This window comes from Dromaius novaehollandiae, chromosome 12 (genome assembly GCF_036370855.1).
Source record: "Dromaius novaehollandiae isolate bDroNov1 chromosome 12, bDroNov1.hap1, whole genome shotgun sequence".
NCBI lineage: Eukaryota > Metazoa > Chordata > Aves > Casuariiformes > Dromaiidae > Dromaius > Dromaius novaehollandiae.
Window position 1 is genome coordinate 25,591,594 of NC_088109.1, and position 16,244 is coordinate 25,607,837.

Consider the following 16,244-nt stretch of genomic DNA (forward strand, 5'->3'; position numbering starts at 1 on the left):
TACTTGTCATGGCAGACTGCTGCTCTGCATTTTATATCTCCACGTGTTGCTCAGCCTTTCACACCACTCGTTTGCCATCAGCGACAGCCTGGCGGGGAGCGGGAGCACACCGGAGCTGGCAGCGGTGTGACCGTGTCTCATTAAGAAGGAAACCTAGAAGCCACTCTTGCAAGTCGTTCCACTGCTCCACTGCGTCACAGGCTCCTGCTGAAAGGGGATCAGCACCGGGCCCAAAAAGCTGGCAAATTACAAAGATAAAGACGCTTCTTTGTGACAATGAAATGAAAGGCACTTCATCTGAATAAAACATGGGTCCGGTGCTTGCCAATACTCGGTGAATTGCATTCTTGGACGTGTAAAAACCCCTATTTCTTACATTTCTTTTGAGAATTGTAACACCGTTAGTTGAAACAGGGGCAGAAGGACCCGTAAGCTCTTGCTCTAACATGCAAACGGAGGAGGAACAGATGTAGGGGAAGAAGAGTTTTTCAAGTCACATATTTGTAAATCATAAGGCTCTTCAATATGACAGATTATGTTGAGTTTTAACCAATTGCATTAAATTATTACTAAATGAACATTCCAGCTCACCTGCTTTTTTTTAAGTAACAGCAGAAGCAAAGTCCAGAAGTAGATGTTTCCAAATGAACTGTTTGAAAAATACTGCCTTTTATCTGAACCCTAACAATCCCTTGACTTGCTAAAATTAGATTGTGGTGAACTAAATGCTCTGCTATTTTGTTTTTATTGAAGATCCTCTTACAGAAATTTTGGAAAAAAGTTATTCCTGCTATTTTATCAGGATTTCGTGGTCCTGATCCTGAAACTCTGAACTCAGCAAAAACTTTAAGTAAGCAGTTTCCAATTTGCAGTCACTGAAAATACTGGAAAAAGTCATTAAATATAAGCAGATTTAGATTTAAATAAAGGCAAGAAATGGCTGAATATAACAATTCCTTGTCAGAATAGAAATCTTTTTCAGATTCAAGTTTTCAAAAGTTAAGTTATTTCAAGGAAACTGCAGCAAAACACAGATTTTTATTGCTTTTGTTGGCATTTCTTAAAGGAGTTAGGAAACAATGATTTATTTAAAGACAAAAAAAGTCTCAGAAACATTCTTTTCGTTGTGGGGAAAGTGTCTTTAGTTTGAATCTGCTTCCAGTCTCGCTGCGCCAGGCTTCTGTGCCAGGTGGCTTATCTGACAGGCAGTTTTTCATTATTAATTTTCTAGCCAGAAGCAACGGAACAGTAGCAAATCTTTGAGGCAAATGATATAGAGTTATCATGGTGTATTCCCAGTAGAGCTGAAAAAGGACTTTCCATAATTTTGCCTGATCTTCTGTTTATCTCTTTACACACAGTATCTGTAAAGAATAAGATACCTTTAGGCTGTCCAACCGTCAGGCATGGAATAGTTCTGAGAATATGGAGATTCACCCTTTTCTAGTTATAATGGTGGGGGAGGGGACATATGATAGCACATTGATGATTCTGTGAGTCTTTGAGATACTGGCATGCAGACTGGTGAGAATCCCTTCGTTACTGCAGACTCGGTTGAAATACGTATAGTTAGGATGCTTTTCTTATTTCATATCAATACATGCTGTAAAAATTACATCGAATGTGTTATATAAAAGAGTTACAATAAAAATGAGAGGCTCCAAACTGCATTGATGTGTCTGACACTTTCTCATTGTACCAACCCAGGTGAGTTATAATTATCACGTCTCAGTCTACTTCTTTTTAAAGGGGCATAATACAAATCAGTGAATAAGGAGACGAAAGAGGTAAACTGTCGCTCAGTAGATTTCTTAAGGAATTTTAATGAAACTTTCACATCCTTTTTTAATGGGAACCTGAATCTGTGCTTGTTTCAGTTAGAAATCTCAGCCCTATTCCAATTTGCTCACCATCTTTTTGGTTCTGTTTCTTGCTAAACTAGTTTGTCATGCCTCTTTAGCAAGTAAATACTCGAGCTTTCTTGCAAATAACAGACAATGTAGGAATTCAACTTAAAGTTTGTAAAGGACTTGCCACTGTTTATCAGTTGGAACAGTGACAGTCAGGTTTAGAAATGGATTTCCTGGCTCCTTGTGCATGCTCATTCAGTAAGACCTAACCACTGTTTATCATTACAATTAACTAAGTATTTGTATTCTCATTTGTCATCAATATTCCTTCGGCTTCTGTAAGTTACATACCTTCAGCTCAGCAGAGTGTGAAAGAAGAGTTCATGGACCTTTTTTCCTTTCTGTATAAGTTGTGAATATTGAAGGTTAATGAAGTTTCTCAGGCAGTGGCAGACCTTCAGAATATCTGTTATCGAGGGATTATTTTTGTAACACGCAGCAGAGTCTCTTGATGGTGTAGTATTTGGAACAGTGTGTGGCTTTGGGTTTCTTTTCTAGTACATGAAATGAAGTTGACACAGGCCCTATTTTGAATTAAATTAGGAAAGTGCAACCTAATCCTTCAATTGAAGACCTGCAAATCCCAGTCTTCCTCTATACATTAATAATCACTAACAGCTGATTCAAGAAGCTCATCTTAGAATTTCTTAGTTGTGTAACGAAGATAGTGGCGCTTGCAAGCATTTAAGTAACCTAAAATACTGTCTGAAATGTTGCTCCGAATAATACCTTTTCACATATATCCCAGTAGATCAGGTTATATGTTTGGAAAAGGCACACGTGCAGAGAGCAATTAGTCAGAGCACTCTGAAATTCTGCTGTGCAGCTGAGTTGGAATTTGGTGCAGTAAGTTGACGCTGGGAACGTTAGAGCCTTTTGAGTAGTTCTAGTTAGACTCTTTGAAGGGGTCTCCAATTTTGAACCTCCCTTGTTCTTGAAAACTTTGTGCACAGGCAGAAAGCGGCTTTAGTTTAGAATACTTTGAAAGTATTTGAGAGTCTAATTTTCTGCAGCATTTAGGGAAACTTCATCCACATTCTCGAGAGTTTAGGATTCTTAAAACTATAGAACAAATGAGACATTCCATTTATTTAATGTAATCACTTTTGATTTGCATTCCCAGAAGCATGTGTGGTATTTCAAAAGCAGAATAAAATGTGACTTTGAAATGCAATATTATCTAATCATTATATTATCATTGAGAAATATTTTCTATGTACTTCATATTTCTTACATGGCTCATAATGTTGGAGATCTTGCCATTTTCTCATTGGTTCCATGCCCTGTGTAAGACACATTTCCATCTCCTTTAAAATATTAACTTGGTCGTTAGCATTTCCAAGAAGTGAGAACTCTGTTGATCTGGTTTCAGTTAGAAGCCCCAAGCTCTGGATACCTGGAAAGTAGCGTTGTGACTGTAACTCCTGCCTTCCCTTAAGCCATTACAGTGTTCTTACTAATTTTCATGAAGCAAGAAGGTGGTTTTACAGGTATTTGCTCTAATGCAGTGTATTACCAGAATTCACAACTAATAAAAATGAAAATTACAGCAGTAAATAGAGTCATGCATGTATAATTCCACAGGAAGACCCTGGCATCTGCAGTTCTTGGAAATGCGCAACATACTGTGCGTGAAGCTTCCTGTTCACTTTATTTCTGTCATAGGTTCAGTCCCCTCCCGGTGTCAGACACTGATGTCTAAATAACCAGCCTCTTTCTGTTTCAAATTTCTTGTAGATTGAGGAAATGCAGTGGGGTAAAGGAGTGCGTGAAATCCCGTCCTCAGTCTGCAGTCTGCCTTGCAAACCAGGAGAGAGGAAGAAGATGGTCAAAGGGATGCCTTGCTGTTGGCACTGTGAGCTCTGCGACGGGTACCAGTACCAAGCTGATGAGGTGACTTGTTTGCTCTGCTCCTATAACGAGCGACCCAATGAGAACCGGACTGGCTGCCGTTCAATACCCATTGTCAAGCTGGAGTGGCATTCTCCGTGGGCCGTGATACCAGTCTTTTTGGCTATGCTTGGAATTATTGCCACCATTTTTGTAATGGCAACGTTCATTCGATATAATGACACTCCCATTGTCCGGGCTTCCGGAAGGGAACTCAGCTATGTCCTATTAACAGGAATATTTCTTTGTTACATAATTACTTTCCTGATGATTGCCAAACCAAATGTTGCAGTATGCTCCTTCCGGCGTATCTTCTTGGGCTTGGGGATGTGCATCAGCTATGCAGCCCTTTTAACTAAAACAAACCGCATCTACCGCATATTTGAACAGGGCAAAAAATCAGTGACAGCACCTAGGCTTATAAGCCCAACATCACAGCTGGCAATCACATCGAGTTTAATATCTGTTCAGCTTCTAGGTGTCTTTGTTTGGTTTGCAGTTGATCCACCCAACATCATCATAGATTATGATGAGCAGAAAACTATGAACCCTGATCAAGCCAGAGGAGTTCTCAAATGTGACATTACGGATCTACAAATCATTTGTTCCTTGGGGTATAGCATTCTTCTAATGGTTACATGTACTGTGTATGCCATCAAGACTCGGGGTGTCCCAGAGAATTTTAACGAAGCTAAACCCATTGGATTCACTATGTACACTACCTGTATAGTATGGCTTGCCTTCATTCCAATATTTTTTGGCACTGCCCAGTCAGCTGAAAAGGTAGGTGAAAATGAGCAAATGTGCATCTGATATATCAGGATTTATTGCAGTTATAAATTATGCACTAAAGTTTAAGCAGATTTAAAAATGAGCTATCCAGTTAAACTCATTACTGAGATGTGCAATATATAGCAATACTTTCCTTTTCCAGTTAGCTGGTGGGCTAGTCATTTTATAAACTGGCAAATGATCAGTAGCAGTCAGATGAGCCATTAGTTTTATTGTTGCATCCATTTCAGTAGTATCAAATCAAAATGGGAATTAGCTGTCATACCACCCAAAGAGACATCTCTTAACTAAATCATTTTGATCAGAAGATAAAAGCTATGAGTCTGTCAAAAAGTACTCTTGTAGATGTCTGTGCTTCTGGAGTTCAGCTCTGAGGGCAGTGAGTAGTTGTCTGATGAGTGCTCTGCTTCACAAATAGCAGCCTCAGGGCATATTTGCACCGCAGGGTAAATAGTCTGTCATGAGCTCCAGATGCTGAGGCTAGACTGACACTACTATCTGCACTAGTTGGGCAGATAAATTAGCTCAGGTAGACTTACCCTAGCTCATGGCATGGGTATAGCCAGAGCCCTGGAGTGAAATGCTAAATTGCCTGTCTTCATAAGTCACTTGTATTTAAGCCAATGGAGTTCCTTTACTAAAAGCCCGTCCAAAATGTTATAAATATACTACTTAAGAAGAAGCACCCAAACATTGGGATCTAATCCGTTGTTTGGGTTATTACAAAAATGAATTATTCTAAAGTGATCTCAGACTCATTTAAAAAATTCCCATTGGCCTTGAGAGGCTTTGGATGTGGCTCAACGTGACTTTTCATTTTTAACTTTTTGTTACGAAGCTTGCATGCACTTAACTTGCAGTTCCATCCATGGACACACTGTGCGGCATAGGAGAGGAACTGGACGGCTTAGGAAAATATGCCCCAACAAGCAAAGCAAAGACATGCATATGAAGAGATGCAGAGAGTGGTCAACTTTGGGCTTTGCTGCCAATAGAGATCAGTTTTAAATTGCTCTTTGTTAATTTAAAAGTACAGGATAAATCAGATCAGCTCTGCAGAAGCTGGTAGAACTGTTCCGGTTATCTGGGATCCTGATCCAGTGTTTTGCAGTTGATGCTGTTAATGGTTTAGACACAAACATTCGCAGCCTTGCTTTTTCCTTGCATAAAATAACAAGGAGAAAGTTACTCCCTTCTTCCCATGATATTTAGTAGTGGGGATGATGGCCCTGGAGAAGGAAGGCAAAAAAACAACGAAAGGACAGTATGATTCATTTTCCAAAACATTGTCCAAAGCTCTGTTGGCAAGAGAAAATCTTTTCAGACTTGCACTTAAAAAGGGGGACTTTCAGTTGCTCTGTGCATTTTGAATAAACAGGATTCAAGAGGTGAAAAATTGACCAACTATTGCAATGTGCAGGGATAAACCAAATTCTGATTAACTAAGCATTACGCCTTTGGTTGCCTCGTGTGTCTTAGGCCCTTTCTGCACTTCCCTGTTGTTGCCAAAGTAGCTCCAACTGATGCTTGGTGATACAGATCTGATTTTACTCTTCTCTGAATCATGTTTGGTGATAGCTGTGATTTCAAAGTGGTTTGGCAAATACCTGGAGAAATGGAAATACTAGGCTGTACTGAGTTATTCTCAAAACATTGTGCCCTCCCCAGTCATGACCCTGTCTTCTTAAAAGAGCATGGAAACAAGCCATGTCTACACTGAGCAGTAATCATCCAAAGCAGGGTATGGATTTAGCATTTTAAATGCTTTTTACCAGCTCTCTAAATGAACACACTTACTGTACTCTAAGACCTGGACGTAGCCAGTCAGAGCTCCTCCTTAATCCATGTGTTTGGCCTTTTGTGTTGACTAGGCAATTCTGAAGGCATGCAGCCAGCCAAAAGGAAGCAACAGAAATGTGTACTTGTGCACAATCTAGACAGAAAAGCAAGGTAACTTACTTCACTTCAAATGTTTTCACAGAGATTTTGCATGGATTAAGTAGTGTACTGTCAGTTATCCTCACTTACTGTACCCAAACTTCCTTGTGCTGGAAGAGCTTTGGCTTCTTGCTCCTTTTCTCCCTGTATCTTCGTTTAACACTTATCTTTAACATAAGACTAGGGCAAGCTCACTAGTATGGGTACAATGATACCATTTTTTGAATGACTGAGGAAATTTCAGCTCCCAGCTAACATTACTCATTTTGTACCATGATAGCAGGGATGTCACTTGCAAATTTGTACATGCTAAAGTCCTGGATTATTGAACTAAAATCTCAGTAAGACAAACATTGTTCACACAGCTCCATACTTTGGCTACATGTCTTTTTCGTAAGAATTTTATTCTTCATAATTCAAGAGGTTTGTCATGCAGAGATTTGCAATTTGTTTCAGCCTCAGTTTACTGGTGGAAGAAGTGATACCCCAGTAGAAGTATGTGAGAGGTTATGTATAGGAGAGGTTATGGATGTGTGTGGTTTCTCAAATATTGTCTCACCTCTGTTTTCAGGCAGTCACTACATCCCTAAAGGGAAATAATTTCAACAGGAAAAGTCTCACAGGGCTGCCAAATCTCACAAATATTTCAAATCCTTCAGCCCTCCCTGTCGAGGGAGAGATAAGAAGTAGCATAAGCAGCTTTGAACACAGTAGGGTCCCTTTGTAACTTCGTTCCGATGCAGCAAGTACAATGTAGTGCTGGTGGTGTTTGCCTGGGAATGCTGTGGGTCTGCGGGTGGCAAAGATCAAGTGTCGATTTAAATTGTTGCCTGCAAAGGTTTGACCAGATAATAGAAAGATCCAAATAATCTCAAAGGCTGCTGCCGGAACTGAAAATCATTTAGTAGTCGGTTTTAGATATCCCCATATTCATAGAGCTAAATTAACTAGTACTTCTTTGAAAGCGTGAGATGCTTGTACAAATTGATATACTACATCAAAAGGGACGGTAACTAACTTAGTCTCAGACAGGGCACAGAAGAGGGTACTAGGAAAAGCGGGTAATCTTTTACTTTCTGTGCTTAAAGCAAGCCTGCCTTGTCAGCCGATGGGAGAATGCCCTTCGCTGCTTGGGAAGGCACGGCTGTGCGGGTCCTCCTCGAGTACTGCTAGGGCTTCTCTGTGATTCCTTATACTGAGGCTCCTTTTTTCTGTCCAACAAACAATGCAGCATGATCATACTTGTGCCACATGCATACATGCAAAATAGCTGAATATAGTTATGTATTCCCCAACAGATGGTCTGTCCGGCTCCTATCGCCTGTAGTCATTCCCTGATACAGGCTGTAATGTACAAGCAGTAAGATGTGCCAAATTTGAATGCTGTACCTATGGATTTGTTGGGGTTTTTTTCCCCCCTCCAGAAAAACCTTCTTGTCTACAGAGATCAATCTGCAGTAGCTTTAGTTCTTTGTTTTATTTTCTCTCTCCTTTCTTTTTTTGAATTGTACTTTTTTGTGATTGCTAGTGATTTCCTGCTGGATATTTTCTCTGGAAAAGATTATGTGGAAGCTTAGCCACACAGGTCTTAACCAGAATGGAAATTGCATCTGCTGAAAATCTCATGCAACACAATCTTTTAAACTGAGAAATGGTGCTATATATAATGTTGTGATTTTCATTGTATGGACTTATTTTATCTTAGCAATAAATACAAGCATAATGTCATTTGGTAGGAAGCATACTGAGAATACGTCTCTTGTTCGGTGAAGAAAATAACTTGGAAAAAAGAAACAGAATAAAAGTATGTTGCAGGTAATTCATCAAAGGAAAATAACTGAAGCAGTAGTGTTTGCAACAGCCTGGAGGGAGGTGCTGTGGGTTTGAGGAGGGCCAGATATCAAAGAGCTTGTGGTATAGGACAGAGCTAGAAAAATTCAGCCTGTATGTGTGGTGGCCCCTGAAGAGCGTTGGTTCCTGGCCTTTTCACAGCTTGAAGTTAGTCAGACAATTTCTTTGCCTGCTAGTTAAAAAACTCGAAAAGCGCATGGTCACTTGCAATTCCTAGGCTTGGTTTGATGCTGTAGCATGTTATCTCTAGTGGCTGGGGTGTATACTTGCACTTAGGAGGTTGTACCGTTCCTTGGCTTTCTTTGGCTGTGATGCGGCTTTCACGTGTCCATTTTGCCATACCTGTGAAGCTCTGTCACTGTCTGGGGGCTGCTTTGGTATTTTTCTATAACTGCTAGGGTATGTTCTAAAACACTGCGGTACCTTTTGCTCAGCAGCTGTGACGCAGTACCAGGGCCTGGAATCATAGCACGTCTTTGCTCAGAGATCATTCCTTGGAGATACATTTGGTAGAAAGCCACTAAATCTGGAGGCAGCTGGTTCCTGCTGAGAAGAGCGGGTCACTTCCCGGTGAGCTCTGGGCAGCGTTGATGAGGCCGGCTGCCCTTGGCGGCGGCGCCCGCGGTGGCGAGAGGTCTCCGGGGCGGGAGAGCTGGCGGCGTTCGCTCCCTGCCCGCAGCCGACAAGGGGCCTTGGTGTTGCTCAGCCTGTTAACCTGCACCTTGGAGAGGGACTGCACAGATGAAACGCCGGCTTAACTCTTCTGGTGTAATTGTTTTTGACAACAAAACTATTTTAAATTCTCAGTGGATGCGTGGGTATCTTCTCAGAAACAAAGTGGCCTCAAAGAACTGTTAAGCCAATTACAGGAGTCATAGTTTCATGCTGGAGTCAATACGAAGTGGCACTTGAAAAGAGCACAGACTGCTCGGTAAGGTCAGGTGAAGCACAACTAAATCAATAAGCCAAATCGAGTCCAAATATTAGAGTACAAAAGTAAAGGGATAGGAAGGAATGCAAGATGCTTGTGTAAGAACATGCTCCTCCAGAAGCTTCTGGTTTTCACTCTGCCTGTGCCGAGAGCTCTGCCCCGGATCATAATTATTCCCTGGCAATTTGCTGTTTATTTGTTGATCAGTTTTTACTTTGGTTATGTCTTTCTGATTTTCGCTCAGAATCTCCCGTGTGTCCGGTGGCGATGAGTGAGCGTGTACAGCACGTGGCATTGCCAGGCCTGAGTAGCGCCAGGGTCTGCAGGGGCGACCTGGGGCTGGCTGGGCGAGGCGGCGGCGGCTCTGCTCCCGGCCGGGCAGCGTCCCCGCGTAGGGCACGACGTCCTTCAGAGGGAGGTTTGGTTCTCTGGCAGTGCATTCATGTTCAAACAGTGTTTCAGAAGATGTATTTCAGATTAACACGGTTTCCCAAAGTCACACCTCTCCAGTTCTCTCTGTTTCGGTTATGTTCCTTTTGCAGATGTGGTTGTGCAGAGAAGCAGCAGGAAAAACATGTGGTACCGTCTAACACAGCTTGGAAATACTTACCAATTCAGAGCTGACACTAGCAGTTTGCTTTTTTATTATTTCTGTCTCTTAATGTAAATATTTTTAAAACTTACACCTCTGAGGATTATGTGAGGCAACACTTTTGTATTAAAAGCAAAGAAAAATGAAGCAAAGAGTGGGGAAAAGCATCTGTAGTTAAATCATTGTGATAGGTAGAGGTCTTAAAAAATTGTTTTGCTTTTTCTGCATCTAAAAAAGCGTCAATTTATTGTTAGGAAAAACAACACTTTCCAATACTTTTTATTACTTTTTTTTACGTTTTTGCTTTTTAGTATATTATTGTTATAGTTCTGATTAAGAAAAGATAGCCAAGACTGGCAGACAGAAATGTACCTCCCGAACCTATGCGTGACATCCCCAGTCGATGCATTCAGAAGCAATACTAACAGAAATTCTTCATTGTTACCTGACCAAAGCGACCCAAGCTCTCCCCAGTACGTACGCCCGAAGCAGCTTGTTCTTTTGCCTGTGGTTGTCGGGGGGAGGAGCGGTTTTGTGGAGAGGGGCTGGCTGAACTGGGGGCTCCGTTGGCACTGAGTGCCCAGCATGATGAGGGGCCCCCTTGTGCCTAGTCCAGGACAGAGTCAGGTTAAAGGAATGAATTTTGTTTTGTTTTGGGGGTTTTTTGAGTGAGATCTCTGTGCCAACGTTTGCCCCATTGTAAATTGGCAATTGTAAAAGATTGACATGTGTTTCACTGGAGACTTTCAGAGCAGATGGAGCACCTCCTTGGTGCTTCCTCAAAGATCACAGTCAGAAGAGTCTCTTTGCAGTCTAGTGGCTCAGCCTAGCTAAGCAGCAGTCTTCCCAGGTGAATGCTGCCTTCATTTCCTTCTCCTTGTTTGCAGGAAAACCTCCTAAGAAAGTAGCTGAGATAAATAGCCTATCCCATATTTAAAGTTGGTTTTTGGATATGGTTTTGGATAAAAAGTAAGTTCTGGATAAAGTAAGTTTTTGGATGTGGTTTTGGATATTTTTCAGTTTGGACAGGAAGGGTGCAGTGAGAGACTGCAGAAATGCTGAATTTCAGCACGCCGTTGGCATTCTAAGCAGGATAGTGGTGCAGGAGGAATCGTTTGTTTGTTTGTTTTTAATAGTCTCATTTGGTTTTTTTCCCTATCACTGTCTTCCTCCTTTCTTCTCATGATGTTCAGCTTTGATTATCAAGGCTTTGTGAAATCACAAATTTTCTTCTCCTGTGGTTTAGTATTACCATATATATGTGTATATATAAATATATATATATAGTTGCTTAAATTAAATTCCCTGAATCTCTAGAATGTAATACTGAAAAATTAGATCCTCTTAACAGCAAACCTGAATATTCATCTGCTTTTTGTAGCAGACATGCCAGAATCCACTTGGGCCCTTAAGGTTCCCGGAAATACAATGCTGCCTTGCATCACTACACAAGAACATTTGGCACTTTATTCGGCAGGCTTGCACGACTTACTAGTATGTACAGATACATGGCTTCCTGTGGCTGTGCTCTTAATGTTTTGAAGAAGGAATGCAGTTTGGAAACTTGCCGGATCTGTAACTTAGATTAAAAGGAATCATTGTCTCCCCAAGTTTGAAGTCCATATCTGCACTCTTTAACTATGTACAGATGTAGTTGGGCATGTTAAATATTCCCCTAAGAACTTATTTTCTCAGATTATATCATTGAAATAATATGCAGGGATATGTCATCATTATATTTTTATGTTTCATGGAGATTTTATTGCCCACTAGCTATGATTACTTTTATTTAGTAAATGCTAAGACTAAAATAATAAATTTCTGCTTATGTCTACAACCCAGTAATAACTGTCAACATACTCCTGAATATATTATCCAAATGAGATTTTTTTCTTAAAGTATTTTGAGTATTTCTTAAAGTGAAGTTGTAATTATGACTCTAAATGAGTGGCGATGGCTTCTCTGCCAGTATAGTATGGTCTTTCTGCTTGAGAGTTTTATTTTAATCTCAAAATGAAGAGAAATGGGGACACATTAACCATAGGTTCTTCATTTTCCATCAACTTGCTTTTCCTTCCAGACTGCATGAACCTCTGCTGGTTTTTTTCATTACAATACAGCCTCTATGAAATCTGAAGTCCTAAATCCTATCTATTTTTCCACCTTCCTTCCTATTTCTCTATTATATTTTTAAATGCCCATTTTATTCAAATCAATAAGCAGGGTAAGTCAGGTATATTTGGCAGCAATATTTTTACTTATTGTGTTGAATGTTACATAAATACTATAATTTGAAGACACACGCAAAGTGGATGCTTATTCAGATTAAATAACGCCACATTAATGTGATAGCCCTTCAGTACATATTGTATTTTTTGGTGAAACTAAGTTATCCTTCAGTTCTCTGTAACACAAATACTGATTAACCAGGTAGGACACACATTTATTTTCTCCCCCAGGAACACTTGAAATGACAGTTGCTATAGCAACTATACATATGTGGATTTTGGAGTTATGAGGATTTTAATGCAACGTTTGTTGGAGTTGTATTGTAGGATGGCTGAGAAAATCAGTCTTTGAAGCTCATATATAATGTGAGTATGAATCTACCATAATTTGGAGCACATAGAAGGACAATTGTGAATTGTAGCTTTCCTTAAAAAAGTGTAATTTACAACCCTTTGAAATGAATAGCTTTAAATAATGGTAATGATTTACTCTTTATATTCCCTTGCATTTCAAAACACAAATGAAGACCGGTTATAATAGTAGTAGCTGCATAAAACTCTTTAACCAAAAATATTCATTTCTCTCATCGTTATTCAGTTCATCTGCTGCTACATTATGTTTTCAGTAGCTATTAGGGATCTGTGTGTTCAGATACTGAAGTTCATAATTTTATTCAGCCTCAAGATTGTATCTCTGAAGAAATCGTGGAAGGGGATGGTCTGACCCTTGGAGTGGTTCTGAGACAAGCCTGGACAGCAAGGCATCTGTACTTCGTTTCAGTCAGGGCCCTCCAGCCTGGAGGCGCTCTCAGAGAAGACTGTGCTATAAATTCCACTTTTGTGGCGTTCGGGGCTATTTGCAATGAGAACCTAGTGGTTCATTTTCATTAAGAGAAAATTAAGTGTTCTTTGAAGTGTACAAATGAAGAACTAACCCGTGGCTTTTTCTTTTTTTGGTGATAGCCTTTATGACAACAGCAATCCTGGTGTCCTGTATTTTATCAGGAATAAGACCACTATTTTAAAAGTATATGAAAAACACTTGTGAATACCTTTAAGAGACTATAGAGTTTCAAGGAGTTAAATTTTATAGACACACTCAAAAATCTTAAATGTGCAGCTTTTTGGTAAAGGATACCAATAATATTTATTTCGTTACTTTTGGCATGCATTTTTCTTTCATCAGGAAGGGGATTCTGTTATGACTGAAAAAATAGCAAAAAAGGCATGTGATGACGTGTCACTGATGCCAATAATTTAACCCTCAAAAAAATCAGGATTTACATATATATCATTGAAGCAGTAAGCATGGCAGGAGTTTTGAGTTCTGGGGTCATTGATCTTTTCCCACACACTGCTTCTCTCTCACCAGTGTTTTCGTGGGAGGTTTCTTTCCTAAACGGATACTTGTAGACCCACCACTTACTGAATATAGCTGACTTGTGGCCTTTAGCAGCTGCTTTTAAGAACTCCTACAGGAGAGCGGAAGTCATGAAAAATATAATATTACTGACTGGATTGCTTCAAAGTGTTTATTTAATACTTCAGTGCTGCAGCTCCTCTCCGGCTGCAGTTTAGATGGCCTCATCAGCTGTACCTGCCCACGTTTCCCTCGCTGGTAAATAGGTTACTCTAAATCACATAAAAAGGCAGAAGGGAAGCACAATGATAGCAGCATCAACTCAGACACTTAGGGTTTCTGCAGATTTAGACTACTGCTCTGATTAAAACAAAAAAAGGTCTTGTTTTCATCTGCAGCAAATGCAGAAGCAGGCTGCCTTGTTGAGCTTCCCTGCACCAGAACTCCTCTGTTAAACGTAGGGGTGAATGGGGTAAAGGAGACCTTACCTTCCACTGCAGCGGTGGGAGATACGTGCCTTAATACACTTCTTTTGAACAAAATACTTTGCTAAATATTGGCTACCTATACTCAACCTGAGCAGACAGTCTGAGTACAATAAATTATCAATGTGTAGCGCATAATCTGTGAAGATCAACAAGTTGAGAGAAGACTCAGGATCTTATGTTCCTGCCAAGATGCTGCCTTATTCCTGCGTCTGGCAGAACTAGAAGCAATAACACCATGCCGGGCTGCCGAGCATGACTCTGCCAGGTCTCATTTTGGGATGGTAAAAGAGAATGGGCAATGTCTCACAACGCACCAACTGCTGGTTGCTGTCTTCTTTGATGGCTGTGTTCTAAAATACACATGCAGCGAAGAGACTGTGAGAAAAGTCGAGTTACTGAGTGTACTGCAATTAGTGAATGCACATTTCACCACTCCGTAGCTTTATGTGTATAAGCTTTTACCCAGACATGCTAAAAATCAGAAAATCCTGCATAATAGGATATACTGTACCCTACCACTTGGCTTATGAGGAAAGAAGGTGATTAGTTGGTAATTCTGTTTGAAATTAGTGGGAATGCCTTAGGGCTCACAAAGAGGAGGTCAAATGAAAGCCCAGATAGGAAAAGTTGTTAGACTGGTTGATGCCAAAAGAGGATAAAAGATTAGACACCCCCGCTGTCCTGCTCTCTCTCCTCCCTGGCTGAGCTCATGAGTGACTGAGGGCCCACTGCTCGCGTTGCTGATGCAAAGGCTGTTGTGCCACGACGCTGTGTCTGCTCCCGTGGAGGATGGGTGCAACTCTCATTAGCAGGAGATGGATCGGGTGAAGCCTGTTCGGTTCTAAGATTCATGTGGAGATACATGATGGAAGATAAATAGATTTATTTCTTGTGATTGTTGTATTTTTAAAACCTGAAACTATTTTACTTTGTGGCTATGCAGGATGCGCCCGAGGCAGCAGTTCTAGAAAAGACAGGCCGTTTTGTAGTTTTATTGGCTGGTCTTGAGCTTTAAATGCATCTTTCCTCTTGTCACAGAAGAGCTGTGCGTGTGAAGTGAAGAGCGTGGCTGGATTTTTTCTTTCTGTACAGTTGCCGATGCCCCTGATGTGTCAGATTGTATCCCATCCTGTGTACAAATTAGCCCGGGCACTGCATTTTCTGTCATTAGCAGAGTCACTGAGGTGCAGTCCTTGTCAGTATGGGCGTAAGCCGCGGTGCCGAATCCAGGCCGAAGCGCGTCCGGCTTGCTTAGCCCTGTCTGTGTCAGGACTCTGGCGGGGGCGGCGATGGCCTAATCCCTTAGCTGTGTGAGCTACTTATCCCTTCCTTGCAAAATATTCAGAAGAAATGTTGCAGTGCACCAAGCACAGTCCTTTTGCCTCATTTGCAGTCTATGCTTTTGTTCTGCTTTCTCTAACATTAAAAGGTGGATGTAAAACACATCTCATTCATAACAAATCACTACCTGCTGTGCAAAATTCTCCTGGAGGGTGTGATAGAGGGATGACCCCGACGGATGCTAGCCTCATCACGTCCTGCAGCCCCGGAAGGTACTCGGGCCCGACGAAGATGACAGCACCAAAATAACTTCTCTAATGGAGACTTCAGCTGTGAAACTCTCGCAAGCAAGTGAGCTGTTCCCTCTGCCGAGCGCGCGGCCTCACCAGCTGACGCGCCCCTAAGGCATGCGCCATGCGCCGGGGGAGCTGGGGCTGTCCTGTGGGCAACAGCACCTGACTCCGTTGCTCTGTGAAGCCTAATGCTATTTCATTTACACTAGTGGGGTGGCATTCTTATAAACTGGATTTGACAAACAGTATTTCAAAAGCACTTTGAGTCACTTGCGTAAAGTACTAAATATTTCCTTAAGTTTCACTATGCTGTGAAGTAATGCTAAAATGGTAAATTAATACATGTTGCCACGAAACTTCTTGTAGTTGCATTTCTACGTCGGGTGGAAAACGAGAAGTGGTGGGAAAATATCTCTGTATGTTTAAATTTGTTTTAAAAGCTTTAATTTATGCTTATTTCTGGAGCTATATAGTGACTTGGGTTTTTACCCACCACTTATTTATATAATATACAGCCAGGTAAAGGTCTGAATGTTTCAGAAATGAATACAGCAATAAAGGTAATAACAGTTCCTTGCACGCAGAGGAAACCTAAAGCATTTGACAGATGGATTTATAAACGACAAGTTAGAAGCATTGTATAAGCTATTATGTAGCAATTTTAACAGCACTCAGAAATATAGTTTAAGG

General features: G+C 40.9%; 1 protein-coding gene across 5 annotated transcripts in view; it reads left to right on the forward strand.

Annotated features, from left to right (window-relative positions):
- GRM7 (glutamate metabotropic receptor 7) overlaps nucleotides 1-16,244 on the forward strand; it is a 331,316-nt gene that overhangs the window by 252,729 nt on the left and 62,343 nt on the right. For 4 of the 5 annotated variants that reach the window (XM_026099684.2, XM_026099683.2, XM_026099681.2 and 1 more), the window contains exon 8: nucleotides 3,648-4,583. In XM_026099684.2, coding sequence (XP_025955469.2) covers nucleotides 3,648-4,583 — 936 coding nt within the window. Of the gene's footprint in view, nucleotides 1-3,647; nucleotides 4,584-6,463; nucleotides 6,543-16,244 lie in introns of all 5 variants that reach the window. The other variant, XM_026099685.2, reaches the window with a different exon arrangement.